A 14,866-nucleotide genomic window follows, 5' to 3' on the forward strand; every position below is an offset into this window, starting at 1 on the left:
AAAACGTAATTCCTGCTTTTACTGAGGGGTGACAGCTTCCTGAATTTCAGAGGGAGAGGAAAATTCCTGGTTTTCCTGAAGGAGAGGACAGATCCTGGTTTTCTGAAGGACAATTTCTCATTATCCTGAGGGAGAAGGAAATTTCTGCCCATCCTGAGGGAGAGGCTGGTTTGTGGATTTCCTGAGGGGAAAATTCCCATTTTTCTGGAAGCAGACACCAGGCTCTGCTTCTCCTGAGGGAAAACCTCATTCCTGCTTATCCCAACCCCCAAATCAACCAGGATATTCCCCCAAAATCCCAATTTTTTGCCTCTTTCCCCTCAGGCCTGGCTCCGTGGTGGAGCAGGAGAGGCCGTGGCAGCTCCTGAGGCTGGTCCAGGAGGGAAACCTGGATGTGCTGTGGGATTTGTGGATTTCCTGAGGGAAAAATTCCCATTTTTCTGAAAGTAGACACTAGGTTCTGCTTCTACTGAGGAAAAACCTAAGGATTCTTGGATTTCCTGAGGGAAAAATTTCAGTTTTTCTGGAAGTAGACAGCAGCCTCTGCTTTTCCTACAGGAAAACCTCATTTCAGCTTATCCCAATACCCCAATCCAACCATAATTTCCCACAAATTCTCCATTTTTTTACCCCTCAGGCCCAGCTCCATGGCAGAGCAGGAGAGGCTCTGGCAGCTCCTGAGGCTGGTCCAGGAGGGAAACCTGGATGTGCTGTGGGATTTGGGAATTCCTGAGGGAAAAATTCCAGTTTTTCTGGAAGTAGGCATCAGGCTCTTCTTCTCCTGAGGGAAAACCTCATTCCTTCTTATCCCAACGCCCCAAACCAACCAGGATATGCCCGCAAAATCCTGGTTTTGTACCTCTTTCCCCTCAGGCCCGGCGCCATGACCAAGCAGGAGAGGCCATGGCAGCTCCTGAGGCTGGTCCAGGGAAACCTGGATGTGCTGTGGGATTTGGGAATGCTCCAGCAGCTCCAGGTCCTTATATTGGGATCCCAGAGCTGGACTCCATGTGGGATCACCTGAGTGGAACAGAGAGGACAGAATTCCCTTTGCTGCCCACACTGTGGATCCAGTTGGATTTTTGGGAGAAATTCCAGCCCTATCCCTGCTTTCCCCCTGTTTCTCCTAAAAGCTGTAAATTACTGCTCCACTCTTCCCTTAGGGATGGGGATTTCTGGAAAAAGAAAACAAGGATTCCCCTCAGCTCCCAGCTGAAAGCCTGGGATGGTCCTTTGCAGCTGAACTGCCACAAGTCCAAAGGCAGCATTCCAGAGCTGGGAATTGAGGCTGTGCCAGCCTGGAGCTGAGGCCAAGATTCCATGAGCCTGGATTTGTGTGGCCGTGCTCTTCCACACATGGAGTAACACCAGGGAGCTCTGCGCTTCCTAAGGCATATCCAAACCTTTGGGAAAAGTCTCAGTGCTGTAAAATCTCCTGGCTCCTCAGACAAAGCACCTGAATCAGATTTGTCATCCCAGGTTATTTTATTTCCCTGGATCTTCTTCCAGGACTCCCCTCATGATGGCTTGCACCAGGAGAAATTTGGGAGTGATCAAAACTCTGGTGGAGCACGGAGCCAACCCGTTGTTGAGGAACAAGGATGGCTGGAATTGCTTCCACATTGCCAGCAGGGAAGGGCATCCCGAGGTGCTCCGCTACCTCCTGGATGTGTCCCCAAGCTGCTGGGACACGGAGAGCACCACGGGGAGAACTCCTCTGCACACAGCAGGTACAGCAGGGAGCGAGCCAGGGAAACCTCTGGAATCCCATCCAGCCTCAGCTCATCCCCTAGGAGAGCCAGGTTTCCCTCCTGGACCAGCCTCAGGAGCTGCCACGGCCTCTCCTGCTCTGCCATGGAGCCGGGCCTGAGGGGAAAGAGGCAAAAAATCAGGATTTTGGGGGATATCCTGGTTGATTTGGGGGTTGGGATAAGCAGGAATGAGGTTTTCCCTCAGGAGAAGCAGAGCCAGGTGCTTACTTCCAGAAAAACTGAAATTTTTCCCTCAGGAAATCCAAGAATCCTTAGGTTTTTCCTCAGTAGAAGCAGAACCTAGTGTCTACTTTCAGAAAAATGGGAATTTTTCCCTCAGGAAATCCAAGCATCCTCAGGTTTTCCCTCAGAAGAAGCAGAGCCTGGTGTGCACTTCCGGAAAAATGGGAGTTTTTCCCTCAGGAAATCCACAAATCCCACAGCACATCCAGGTTTCCCTCCTGGACCCGCCTCAGGAGCTGCCACAGCCTCTCCTGCTCCACCACGGAGCCGGGCCTGAGGGGAAAGAAGCCCAAAAATGGGGATTTTGGGAGATATCGTGGTTGGTTTGGGGCGTTGGGATAAGCAGGAATGAGGTTTTCCCTCAGGAGAAGCACAGCCTGGTGTCTGCTTCCAAAAAAATGGGAATTTTTCCCTCAGGAAATCCACAAACCAATCTCTTGGAGTTCTTGGGATCCTTGGATCAAATTCTTCTCTCCCTGGCACAGATGGATCCAAGCTCCCTTGGAATATGGATGTGATTTTCCTTCCTGGTGTGTAAAGCTGGGAACTGCTCCTGGAAAACCTCCCCAGCTCCAAGCATATCCTGGCATTTGCAATTCCTGAAAGCAGCAGAGCTGCTCAGAGGAACTTTTTGGGATCTGCCTGGAGATGGATTTCTTTATCACAGCCTCAGGTTGGGCCTGGGGAGGTTCAGGTGGGATATTGGGAAAATTCCTTCCTGGAAAGGCTTGTAAGCATTGGGATGAGCTGCCCAAGGCAAGGGTGGAGTCTCCATTCCTGGAGGGATTTAAAATCCATGTGGATGTGGCACTTGGGGACACAGGTCAGTGGTGGCTTTGGCAGTGTTGGGAATGGTTGGGCTCCAGCACTTTCCCAACCAAAATGACTCCATGATTCCAATAATAAACTCCAAATTTTGGAGTCCCCTTGCTCTCATGCCATGGTGAGAATTCCAGGGGTCCTTTCTGCAAAGGGGAAGGACAATCCCTGCTGGGAATACACAGGAGCTGTTGTTGGAGCCCACCATGTCCAGTTCCCTTTCCCTGCCCTTTTCCTTGCTTTTAAGGGATATTTAAAGGGAATGGGCAGGTTTAGGAATCCCAGCCATCCTCAGGATTGTTGGGAAGCAGAAGAGGGCTCAGACCACACCCAGAGTGGGAATCAGGCTGTGCATTCCAGGTCCCAGCAGCAGGGATGAGCCCTGGCTACCCAAACTCCTTTCCCAAAGAATTTAATTGGGATTGACTCCCTGGAAAATCCCGAGGTGTTGGGAGGAGCCCCTGCTGTGCTGTCACTCCCGTGGCTTTTCCAGCCCTTGCTCTGTCACTCCTGGCTCATCAGCAGTGACAATTCCAGCCCTTGGGCACCACTGAGTCCTTGTGCTTGACCTGGGAATGAAAAAAAACAGGGAATGAGTTGGTAGTGGGATCGCAGCAGGTTGCCTGAAGTGGCTGATCCCAATTTTTTTATGTTCTCCCATCCCTGCCCAATTCCAGGTGTTGTTTCCATGGAGCTGGCAGCTCCTCTCCCTGCAGGAGGTGGATGTTGGGTTGGGATCTGGGAGCTGAGGGGCTGGGACAGGGTCAGGAGCAGGGTGAGCTCTGGGATTTGGGATTATCCTGTGAAAAAGGAGGAATTCTGACCTCGGGCCAAACTCTTCTCCCTGCCTTGGGATATGGGAATGCAGTTGGGATCCAGCACCTGGATTCTGCTTCCTAGGGGTGTCTTCACCTGTGTTTTCTTTGGCAGAGCCACCATTCCACAATTTGGGTGGATTTCTGGAATTTCCTGACCCAGCCAGACCCTGGAGCAGCAGCTGGAGTGGGAGTGACTGGGAATTGGGAAGGGCTGGAATTATGGAGTGAGGACTTAACCCCCCAGTGCCCCCAGTGCAATTTGATCCCAAACTGCTGCTCCCTGGTTTCCCCACACTTATCCCAGGGGATATTCCCAGTTCCCAAGGCAGGAGCAGGGATGGGGGGCTGGAGGTGGTGTTGGAGCTGCCAGGGGAAATCATGGCAGGACCAACTGCCTTTTCCACGGGTTTCCATGGATTTCCATCCCAGGGGTGTGGATTTGAGCACATTAACCCGTGACCAGGCCAGCTGCCTTCCTGAAGGGTCATTTTCTCCTTCCTGCAATTATTTTTTATATTAATAAGGGTTGATTCCTTCAGCTTTGTTGCTTCTTCTATCCCGAGGGAAGAAAGCTGGGAAGAGGTAATTAGAGGATGTGGAATGCAGCAGTGAATCCCAGCTGTCCCGAGTCTCTGTTCCTGATAAAAGATGGATTTGTGGTGGATTTTTCTTCCCATGACTTGGGTTTTCCATCAGCTCAGGTGAAGAGCAGGCAAGGAGCGGGAGCAAAGAGCCAAAATCTGTGAATCCCTCACTGGGATTCCAGCTGAAAGTTGTTCCTGGGAGCACACACTTCCCAGGAGCCCTTCTTCCATCACCTGATGGAGCAGCTCCAGCCTTGGTTTGATCCTATTTTTCTCTTGAATATGTTCCATTTGTTTTGCAAAATGACCTGCAGGGAAAAAAAAAAAAAAAAAAGCTGGATCAAAGCAGTGTGAAGTGAAGTGTTTAAAAAAATCAAGACTTAACTGGAATATTTCAGTGCCTCGGGTTCAAACCCTCCCCCTCTGTTGTTGTTTTCCCTCTGAGATGGGTGAGGATGGTGAGATGGGAGTGGCTGAGGAGGGCTGGGAATGTTATCCAGCATTTCCCCAGCTCCCTGCTCTGTGTTCCTTTTGCTTCTCCCAGGTCCCATTTCAGGAATGAGCAAATAACTGGGAGAAACCCTCTTTGTTCCAGCTGAATTCTGTGGCAGATGGAGCCAGGCAGTGCCCATTCCATACCTTTTCCCTGCTTCACCTCACATTTCCCAATGGAATCAGAGGAAGGGAAGCCTTTTTTTTTTTTTTTTTAATCCCACCAAAAAATTGATAGGAATAAAGCCCCCTGGAGCCCCTTCCCTCATCCCAAAAGGATCAGCAACCCGAGCATGCCTCACTGTAGGAGCACAATGCCACAAACCCACAACCAATCCATGTTTTTCCTGTTTTTTCCCACCTTTTCCCAGCAATGCACGGCTGTTCCCAGGTCGTGGAGCTGCTCCTGGAACGGTAAGCAGTCTCCTTCCAGCTTTTCCAGCTTTTTCTCCCCCAGCTCCCATTCCCTGCCAGGGTTTGGACACAAAGGATGCTTGTGCTGTTCCACTGGGGAAGCACAGCTGCCCTGCCCTCCATCCCGAGGCTGGCTCCTCGTGCTCCAGGTTTTTCCCAGCTGGGAAAGAGACAAGGATTCCCTGGGGATGGGCTCCCTCTTGGTTGTGAGACAAATCCCAGTTATGTAACTCAGCCCTGGCTTTGTTTTCCCTGCTGATTCATTCCCAGTGTGACAACAACCAAAGCAGCTTCACTAGGCTGGGCTTATCCTTGTTTTCCTGGGAAATTGCTGGGAACTGGCTTTAAAGCAGCTCTGTTCCCTTTCTCTGTTCTCCCTTCCCAGAGCTGGAGCTGCTTTCCCTGGGAATCACAGCTCATCCCAACCTGTCCATGCTTGGCCCAACATAAACAGCTCTGTGATCTAAGCTAGGCTTTAATCAGTTTTCTCTCATTTCACTGGAGTTTAACCTGAATGAGATTGGTGGGCTCTTGATTTTGTACATCATTCCATGAGGATCTGGTTATTCCCTGCTTCCAGTGCACACCTTGTCCCTTCTGGAAACCCTCTGGTCAGGAAAAAGGGAATTATAAAAGATCTGTAGAGTCCAAACGAGCTGAACCAGATCTCTGATAAAAAAAAAACAACCCCACAAATCATTCCCCAGGCCCTAAAACACCAAGACAGTTTTATCCATGGTCTGTGGACGAGCTTTATATATTCCATTTTCAACCCCAGCTGCTGAGAGTCTTCTTCCATAGGGATTTTGGAGCTGCCCACAGCTCTGTCACGGTTTTTTCTCCTCTCCCATCCAGGTGCCAGTACAAACCTGACAGCAGGGACAGCTGTGGGGTCACTCCCTTCATGGATGCTCTCCAGAACGGGCACGTCGGCATCGCCCGGCTGCTCCTGCAGAAACACCAGGTGGGTGCCAAAATTCCTCACTGCCTCCTCCAGGAGCTGAGCCAGGGCTGCCAGGACAGGTGAGCCACATGTTCATCGTGACTGGAGCGTAAGGAAGCAAGTTCCCAAATTGTAAAGAGAGAAATTGTGTAAAAAGGCAAATTGCCCCGGGAGAGAGAAGGATTTGGCTGAGTGAGGTGGGCAGGAAACAGCTCCTGGGGCAGGAATCGTGGAATGGTTTGGGTTGGAAGGATCTTAAAATCATCTCATTCCTTGGGTTGGAAGGACCTTAAAAATCATCTCATTCCACCCCTGCCATGGGCAGGGACTTTCCATTATCCAAAGTGATTCCAAGCCCTGTCCAAACTGGCCTTGGACACTGCCAGGAATCCAGGAACAGCCACAGCTTTTGTGGTAAACGTGTCCCCAGAGCTGGTGGAGTGGGACAGTGACACCAGGCAGTGGCAGGAGGGGACAGGACATTCCCAGCACTCCAGGGGCAGCTGTGGCAGATCCAAAAGCAGCTCTTGGAATGCCAGGACTCAGCGTGGAGGCTCCAGTGGCCGTAGGTAACATGGAAATGTCCATCCATGAGTTATCCAGAGCTCCTCCCTCTCTCCTGGCAGCTCCTGCTCCTGTGCTGGCTCCCAAAAATCCCTGATTTCCTCCAGGGAATGCCATTAGAACCAATTGTGCACAGCAGGAACCAGACCACTGCAATCAATAATTTATTGATGATTGATTGGTTGATTGCTGGTTGATCCCAGCTGGTTGGGGCCCCCTCATGGCTGATTCTCCCAGAGGTGTTGGTCAGATCCTGGTTTTCCAAAAGAAAAGGAAATCCTGTTTTCTGGATGGGGAAGTTTTGGGAATTTTGTTGTGGTTTTAACCTCACATTCCAGGCACTGAGGGTGGGAGAGGTGGGAAACCTCATGGAAGTTTCCTGGCGGTGCCAGTGCTTCCAGAGGGTGCTGATCTCATTTGGGATGAGTGCACTTTGTGTTATTTCCATGATATTCCTTAACTGCAGGCCTGTCCCACAGCTGTGGATGCCCTGGGTGCTCAGGCCCTGCACAGGGCAGCTGTGACAGCCCAGGATGGCTCCATCCAGTTCCTGGTGTCTGAGCTGGGTGTGGATGTCAACGGGAGAGCGACGTCCCTGCAGCTGCCAGCCCTGCACTACGCAGCCAAGGTTTGTCCCTGCTCCCAAATTCCCTTGGAGAAGCCTGTGCCAGGCACCTAAACCAGGCTGGATCAGGTGTTTGCCACCACAGAGGACTTGCATTCCTGGCTCATCCTCTGCCACTGCCCTTCTGCTTGTGACCAGTCCCATTCCCTGTTTTCTGGGCATCAAATGAAATGTGGGCAGCAGGGTGAGGGTGGGATTCTCCTCCTCTGCTCTGCTCTGGTGAGATTCCACCTGGAGCACCAGATCCCAGCCCTGGGGCCAGGAGCTGGAGCTGCTGGAGGAATCCATGGAGCTGCTCCAGGATTCTGCTCTGGATCCAGGCTGGGAGAGCTGGGGGTGCTCACCTGGAGAGAAGGATCCTGGGAGAGCTTCCAGCACATTCCAGGGCCTGCAGGGGCTCCAGGAGAGCTGCAGAGGGACTGGGGACAAGGGATGGACAGGACACAGGGAATGGCTCCCAGTGCCAGAGGGCAGCCATGGATGGGATCTTGGCCATGAGGAATTCCTGGCTGGGCTGGAATTGCCAGAGCAGCTGGGGCTGCCCCTGCATCCCTGCAGTGCCCAAGGCCAGGCTGGACACTGGGGCTGGAGCAGCCTGGGACAGTGGGAGGTGTCCCTGCCATGGCAGGGGTGGCACTGGATGGGGTTTGAGTCCTTCCCACCCCAGGAATTCCATATTTGTGTCCAGCTGCCTGCAGAGGAGGGACAGGACACGTGCAGAAGTGGGAAAGGAGAACTGGGAAGGTGGGGGGGAGCTCCCAGAATTTTATCTGTGTCCTTCACACCAGAGTTGTTTTGAATTCCAGAATCATTGGAGCTTTCTCCTCCTCCCAGCCTGTGTGGGGAGCAGAGCTGTGGGTCCTGCAACATCCCCTGGGAATGCAGAGCAGATCCCAACACTTCCCTGCTGACCAGGATCCCTCCTGGCAGCATGGGAATTTCCCTGCCCAGATCCAGGGATGTTAAACTCAGGATTTTAACAGCACTCTGAGCCTTGTAGTGGGAGTTAAACCTTATCCCAGTGCCCTGCTCCTACAAAAACATCTGGAAATGCAGAGCAGATCCCAAAACTTCCCTGCTGACCAGGATCTCTCCTGGGATCCAGCTGGCAGCATGGGAATTTCCCTGCCCAGATCCAGGGATGTTAAACTCAGGATTTTGGCTTGTAATGGGAATAAAACCTCATCCCAGTGTTCTGCTCCTGCAAAAACATCTGTGACACTGTCTGGGAGTGACACTGTCTGGGAATGCAGAGCAGATCCCAAAAGTTCCCTGCTGACCAGGATCCCTCCTGGCATCCAGCTGGCAACACAGGAATGTCCCTTCTCAGATCCAGGGATGTTAAACTCAGGATTTTAACAGCACTCTGAGCCTTGTAGTGGGAATTAAACCTCATCCCAGTGCCTTGCTCCTACAAAACCATCCGTGCCACTCCCTGGGAATGCTGGCATCATCCAGCCATGCCACAAAGGAGCCCTTTCTCCCATTTTCCTGGCCTCCTGCTCCCAGAAACCACGTTCAAAGCCCTTCTGGTTGCCAAGGGTACGTTGAACAGCAAGGCTCTGGGGGGAATATAATGTGCCTTGGACAACAATGTCCCTGCTCAGATTCAGGGTTGTTAAACTCAGGATTTTAACAGCACTCTGAGCCTTGTAGTGGGAATTAAACCTCATCCCAGTGCCTTGCTCCTACAAAACCATCCGTGCCACTCCCTGGGAATGCTGGCACCATCCAGCCATGCCACAAAGGAGCCCTTTCTCCCATTTTCCTGGCCTCCTGCTCCCAGAAACCACGTTCAAAGCCCTTCTGGTTGCCAAGGGTACGTTGAACAGCAAGGCTCTGGGGGGAATATAATGTGCCTTGGAGAAAATCCCAGCTCCTGGCTGATTTGGGAATGATTGGATGGGATTCTCTCCCTTCCCTCCCCGGGCTCAGTGTCACTTTGTATTTACAGCACCATTTGTTTGCCTGGTGGATTGTGTTTTTATCTCCCTCTTTTCTTATTCTTTTGCATTTATAAACACATGAAAATCAAATTATTTTTTTAAATTCAATTTGCTGCCAGGGCTGTGGCAGCTGCAGCAGTTCCTGGCTCGGTGTCTTTACCATGGAATTGGGTTTGCAGGGAAATGGGAGCCTTGGGATCCTGTGGAATCCTATGGGAATAGGGAAAAAGAGAGGATGTGTGGGGGGATAAAAATAAGAGCTTTCCATTCCCAGGCTGCAGGACAAAGACTAATTCATGGCATTGAGGATGTAATTCCAAAATCAGGCGTGTTATTTAGGGAGAAAGGATTTATTTCTGGAAAAGCCTGTGCAGGGTGGAAGGAGGTGGGGGCTGTGCTGGGTTTTTCCCTGTGGAATTTCAAATTGGCTCCTGACAGAGGAAGGAGGACACAGTGCATTGTGGCTGGCTGGGTCTTCTCCCAGGGGATCACAAATCCTGGAGGAATTCTTTGGGAAATGCCAGTGCCTGAGGGAGGCAGCTGAGCAACAGCCCGGATCAGCAACAGGTTCTGCTCCTGGAGCTGGAATAACCCTGGAAAAATCAACTCCAGATCCCCTGGGAATTGGATGGATTTGAAACTCAGAGTTGGAGAGACCCCAGGGCCTAAAGGGGCTCCAGGAGAGATACCTGGGATAAGGGATGGAGGGACAGGACACAGGGCATGGCTCCCACTGCCAGAGGGCAGCCGTGGATGGGATCTTGGGAACTGGGAATTCCTGGCTGGGCTGGAATTGCCAGAGCAGCTGGGGCTGCCCCTGCATCCCTGGAATATCCAAGGAAAGGTTGGAGCAGCCTGGGATAGGGAAGGTGTCCCTGCCCGTGGCTGGGGTTGGAATTTGATGATCTTTAAGGATTTTTTCCAACCCAAACCGTGCTGGGATTTTAGGAAGGTGCCTGGTGGCTCCTTTCTGGCCAATTCCCATGGGATGGACATGATTCCCATGGGATAACAATTGCTGCCTCATGGATCTGCTCTGAAGGCAGCTGAGCCTGATTTCCATCTGCTCCAAGATCCTCTGGAGCTCCTGGTGCCCCCAAACCTGACCAGGACAGAGCAGATCTGGGCAATCCCAGGTTGGGGATGGATCCAAGCACAGAGCTGATCCCAAATTCCACGTTCTGCAGGAAGGACACGGACACACCATCCAGACCCTGCTGTCCCTCGGTGCTGATCTGCAGGCCAAGGATGGGAAGGGCCGTTCTGGTGAGAATTCCAAGCTGGTTTTCCAAGCTTTATGTGACACCAAGAGCTTCCATAAGCACATCCCAACCTCAGCATGCAGGGGGAGATGCCAAATCCACGGATACATTTGCTCTGGGAGCAGCATGAGGGATCATCCCAGGATTTTTTTGGGCATTTTGCATTCCCTGGATTTCAATTTGCTGGAATTTCTGCTGGGGCTTTTCCCTTCTGGGAAAGAAAAGACCCAAATTGGGAATTTCCTGCTCATTTTTCACCTGAGGAGCTTCAATGCTGCCTCTTCCACCTCAAATTTGGCTGGAATGATTCTGTTGGAAGCAGGTTGGATGGACAAACACAAGGATTGAGCTCTCCAGCCTCAATTCCTTAGCAAACAGCCTGGAAATGGCTGATGAGCAAATAATACCAGAGAGCTGGCACGGAAATGGAGTTGCTATAGCGATGCCGGAGAGTCGGCATTCCCAGCGGGAAAGGCTCAGGCAGCTCTTGCATCAGCATCTCCCAAAAAAAAAAAAAAATTAAAATTAAAAAAAAAGAGACAAATTTGTTTCAGCCATCGCCAAAGTTGGCAAATTTCCCAGCCCTGGGGTTTGGTTGAAGCCATGTTTTAGCAGTGCCATCTCTCCCCCCGCCCCCTCAGTGACTAAATCCGAGCTCTGCTGAGCTCACCCAACCCTGGGATGTGTTTTCCTGTGGCTCCTCCTTGGCTGGGTTTGGGTCACTGCGTCCTTGGGAAGCTTCTCATCCACATCAGGATTATCCAGAGGGATCAGGATGCCTCCTTTGGATTAGATGGAAGGAAGATTTTTTTTACAGTGATGGTGGGGAGAGGTTGGGCTGGAATTGCCAGAGCAGCTGGGGCTGCCCCTGCATCCCTGCAGTGCCCAAGGCCAGGCTGGACACTGGGGCTGGAGCAGCCTGGAATGGTGGAGGGTCCCTGGGTCCCTGTCCATGGCAGGAGGGTGGAACTGGCTGATCCTTAAGATCAGACTCAATGATCCCAAACTTAATCCTGCGATTCTATCCCAACCCAAAAACCCAAACCGCTCCATAATCCCACACTGGAGAAACTCATTTTTCACCTTCCACCTGTTTATTCCCGTGGGAATCCTGTTTTCCTGCAAAGCAGGATGAGCTGAGCCCAGCTGGTGTTGTGTCCCCCAGCCCTGCACGTGGCCAGCGCCGGGCAGCGCGCGGAGGCCGCGGGGATCCTGCTCCAGGCTGGGCTCCAGGATGCTCCTGATGCCACGGGAATGCTGGCCCAGCAGCTGGCCAGGAGGCCTGATGTCATCCAGATCTTCCAGGGAACACCAGTCAGCACCTGAGGAACAGGAACCTGCTCCTTTTCCACATGGTACAGTGGTTATTCCTTCCTACATTTAGGGAAACAGCTGATTAAATTCCTCAAATTGATCCCCCAAGTGAGGAGCATCTTTAAATTAAGGATCCCCCAAATAGGGGATTTGCCCCAAAAAGACAACCCTCTTCAATTGTGTCTCCCACTAATGAGAGAACCCCCAAAAATTAAGAAACCCCCCAAATAGAGGAAAAACCCCTAAATTGAGGAAAACCCCCCAAACTGATGAAACCCCAACCCCCTTAATGGAGGATCCCCCCAGACTGAAAACTCCCCCAAATTGATGAATACCCTAAATAGAGGAGGAGCCCCCCAGGTTAAGGAGCCCCCCAAACCTGAGCACTCCCCAAACCTAGTCTGTCCCCAAATAACCTCCCATAAGTCAAAGATTTTTACCCAAAATTGAGCAGAGGAGGCAAGCTTGGCATTTGGGAGTTGATTTAGGAGAAATGTTTTAAATAGGATTATCTCAAAAGATAATGGAGGTGATGGGTCTGGGCTCTTCCCTGGCAGGGTGGGGAGGCCCTGGCACAGATTTCCCAAAAAAGCTGTGGCTGCTCCATCCCTGGAAGTGTCCAAGGCCAGGTTGGAGCAGCCTGGGATAGTGGGAGGTGTCCCTGCCCATTGGAATGAGATGATCTTTAAGGTCCCTTCCCACCCAAATCATCACATTCCTGTTATAAATCATTATAAATTTATTTTCTTCTTTCACTTCTTCCTGTGCAGCTCCCTGAAACAGAACCATCCAAGGGAAGTGCCACTTCCAGGGATCCTCGTGGCTTTTCCTGGGAATTTCCCCACCCTGAACATCCCCATGGAGAAGATCCACCTGGATCATGGATTTTCTAGCTCTTCATGGACCTGCTGTCCACTAAATTGGTTTAATTTGCAATTTAATTTTTAATTTGACATCTTTGGGTAGGACAGAGACTCTTGAAGCTGCATCAACCTTTTGAATCCTTTTTGTAGCTGATCCCAAAACCTGCAGGAATCTGTAGTGGGACCTGAACCTTGTGAGAGAACATCAGGGATCTCTGGATCAGACTAAATTAAGGAGGTGTTTTATCCCAGACTGGAATGCTGGGCAATTCCCAGCTCTGATGAACTTTAAATCCCAATAATCTGCTCTTGGAAGCCTGGAACACCCAGCAAGGTAAGAGCAGCTCTTGGGTTTGTGCAGCTGGAATGATAAATTCCACCAAAAACTGATGTGTCTTTGTCTGTTTGTGATGCCAGGAGTTAAAAACGGATGGAATTCTGCTTTTTTGGGGATGGCAGATGTTAAAAATCAGGAAGGGAGTGAGTTAAGGTGAGCACCACCTGGGTTTGAGTGGGAAATTCCCACCTTGCTATCCCTGGAGCAGGAATTTTGGATTAAATTTAAATTTAATCCTTAAATTTAAAATTTAAGGATCTATGGATCCTTAAATCCATAAATCCTGCTCTGGCTTCCCTACAGCAGGAAATGCAAGGGGCTGCTTCATTCCCACTTTTTTATCATTTTAATAAACCATTAAATTTGAGCTGTGTCCTCCCAATATTGCTGATGAAAAAAACCCAGTGGGAATCTACCCAAATATCCATGGAAACACAAAGGGAAAACTCCTTAAAAACATGGGAACACCTTCAAAACACAAAGGGCAACTTTTGCATTATTTTGAGGGTTGGAAAAGGAACGTGGGTTCAGCTTTGTGCCTGCAAAATTCCCCCAGAAAATTCTGGTTTTTCCAAAAACTTTTCCTGCCTGTTTTTTATTTTTTTTTTTCCCCAAACAGGGTTTTGGGAAGTAGGAGTGCAGCCTAATTAGGGGTGTTTGTTGGGATAGTTAGCAAATTTCCCATCAAAAGTGGCTCCATGGGGTGCTTGGGATGGAAAAGCATCGGATGTGCAGGAATTGGGGGGGGTCCAGTTAACCCCCCCTAAACTGAGGAGCCCCCAAATTGAGGAACCCCTCATTCAAAGACCCCACTAAACTACAACCCCCCCTAATTTAAGAACTTCCCTCAAGTGAGGATGCTCCCCAATATTAAGGAACATCCCCAAACTGAGGATCCCCTTGAAATGAAGGATCCCCCAAATAGGGGACTTGCCCCCAAAAGAGAACCCCCTTCAATTCTATCCCCCACTAATCAGAGGTCCCCCAAAAATTAAGAACCCTCCCAAACAGAGAATCCTTTCTAAACAGAGGGAAAACCCCCAAATTGAGGACCCCCTAAATGGGGGATCCCGATGAATCCCCTAAACAGAGGAACCCCCCAGGTTAAGGAGCCCGTCAAAAGTGAGGACCCCCAAACCTAGTCTGTCCCCAAATAAAGACCCCCCACAAACCGTGGGGCCCCCTCCAAGTGGAGGAAATTCCCTAAACTCAGGAACCCCCAGATGGAGGATCCATGAAAATTGAGGACCACCCCCCACTGAAGGGCCCCCCTAAACTGAGACCACCCCAAATAAAGGACTCCCCCAAACTGAGGACTCTCACAAATTAAGAACCCCCTAAATTGAGTGTTCCCTAAAGTGAAGTCCCCACCAAGTAAATAAAAGACCCCCTCCCAAACTGAGGAACCCCATAAATTAAGGAGCACCCCCAAATTTAGGACCCCCCCCCCATATAAAGGCTCCCCCCTGCGCAGTCCGAGCCCATAGGGGCGGCCGTGGAACTGCGCATGCGCGCCGCGCCCCCACCACGGTGGCAGCGCCGCTCGCGCGCGCACTGCTCCCGCCCCTTGAGTGACACCCCCGGCAGCCAATGGCGTAGCGTGTGGGGCTGTGATTGGCAGGCGCGTGGGCGGGGCGCAGGTGGCCCAGCCCCGCCCCTCCCGGCGCGGTCCCCTCACGGCGGCGGCTCCATTTTCTCGCGCTCTCGCGGCCCCCGCGTAGCGCCCGGTTCGCCTCAGCCCCGGCCGAGAGACCCCCGAGACACCGCGCGCCGCCATGAATGAGGAGTACGACGTGATCGTGCTGGGCACCGGCCTCACGGTGAGGAGCAGCCGCCGCCCGCTCGCGCCTCGGGCCTGCTGCGGGCGGCCGCCGCCCTGCCCCGCCCCGCC

At 51.6% G+C, this 14,866-nt stretch overlaps 2 protein-coding genes across 6 annotated transcripts in view; both read left to right on the forward strand.

Annotated features, from left to right (window-relative positions):
- Nucleotides 1-999: 999 nt before the first annotated feature.
- ANKRD16 (ankyrin repeat domain 16) lies at nt 1,000-13,319 on the forward strand. 5 transcript variants are annotated; one of them, XM_041475587.1, is made up of 7 exons: nt 1,013-1,730; nt 5,079-5,121; nt 5,977-6,085; nt 7,095-7,256; nt 10,387-10,465; nt 11,627-11,816; nt 12,546-13,315. In XM_041475587.1, exons 1-6 carry the CDS (start codon nt 1,520-1,522, stop codon nt 11,785-11,787), a joined length of 765 nt encoding a protein of 254 aa, XP_041331521.1. In that variant the 5' UTR covers nt 1,013-1,519; the 3' UTR covers nt 11,788-11,816; nt 12,546-13,315. The 5 variants fall into 5 exon arrangements, with proteins under 5 accessions (XP_041331523.1, XP_041331522.1, XP_041331524.1 ...); XM_041475591.1 differs by lacking the exon at nt 1,013-1,730 and adding an exon at nt 2,480-3,855; XM_041475589.1 differs by lacking the exon at nt 11,627-11,816 and having other exon boundaries at nt 1,000-1,730; nt 12,546-13,319.
- A 1,287-nt stretch (nt 13,320-14,606) lies between these two features.
- Nucleotides 14,607-14,866, forward strand: part of GDI2 (GDP dissociation inhibitor 2) — a 14,880-nt gene continuing 14,620 nt past the window's right edge. Inside the window, exon 1 of the mRNA XM_041475584.1 lies at nt 14,607-14,795. Coding sequence (XP_041331518.1) covers nt 14,751-14,795 — 45 coding nt within the window. The 5' untranslated portion in view covers nt 14,607-14,750. The remainder of the gene's footprint in view (nt 14,796-14,866) is intronic.

Source organism: Pyrgilauda ruficollis, unplaced genomic scaffold (assembly GCF_017590135.1).
Source record: "Pyrgilauda ruficollis isolate IOZ18807 unplaced genomic scaffold, ASM1759013v1 scaffold356, whole genome shotgun sequence".
NCBI lineage: Eukaryota > Metazoa > Chordata > Aves > Passeriformes > Passeridae > Pyrgilauda > Pyrgilauda ruficollis.

Bases quoted from the DNA above. Each gene is read 5' to 3' on its own strand.
- ANKRD16 (XM_041475587.1), top strand. From the start codon at position 1,520: ATGATGGCTTGCACCAGGAGAAATTTGGGAGTGATCAAAACTCTGGTG. The intron at 5,122-5,976 runs GTAAGCAGTCTC...TCTCCCATCCAG, and splicing joins GTGGAGCTGCTCCTGGAACG to GTGCCAGTACAAACCTGACA. The intron at 10,466-11,626 runs GTGAGAATTCCA...TGTGTCCCCCAG, and splicing joins GGATGGGAAGGGCCGTTCTG to CCCTGCACGTGGCCAGCGCC.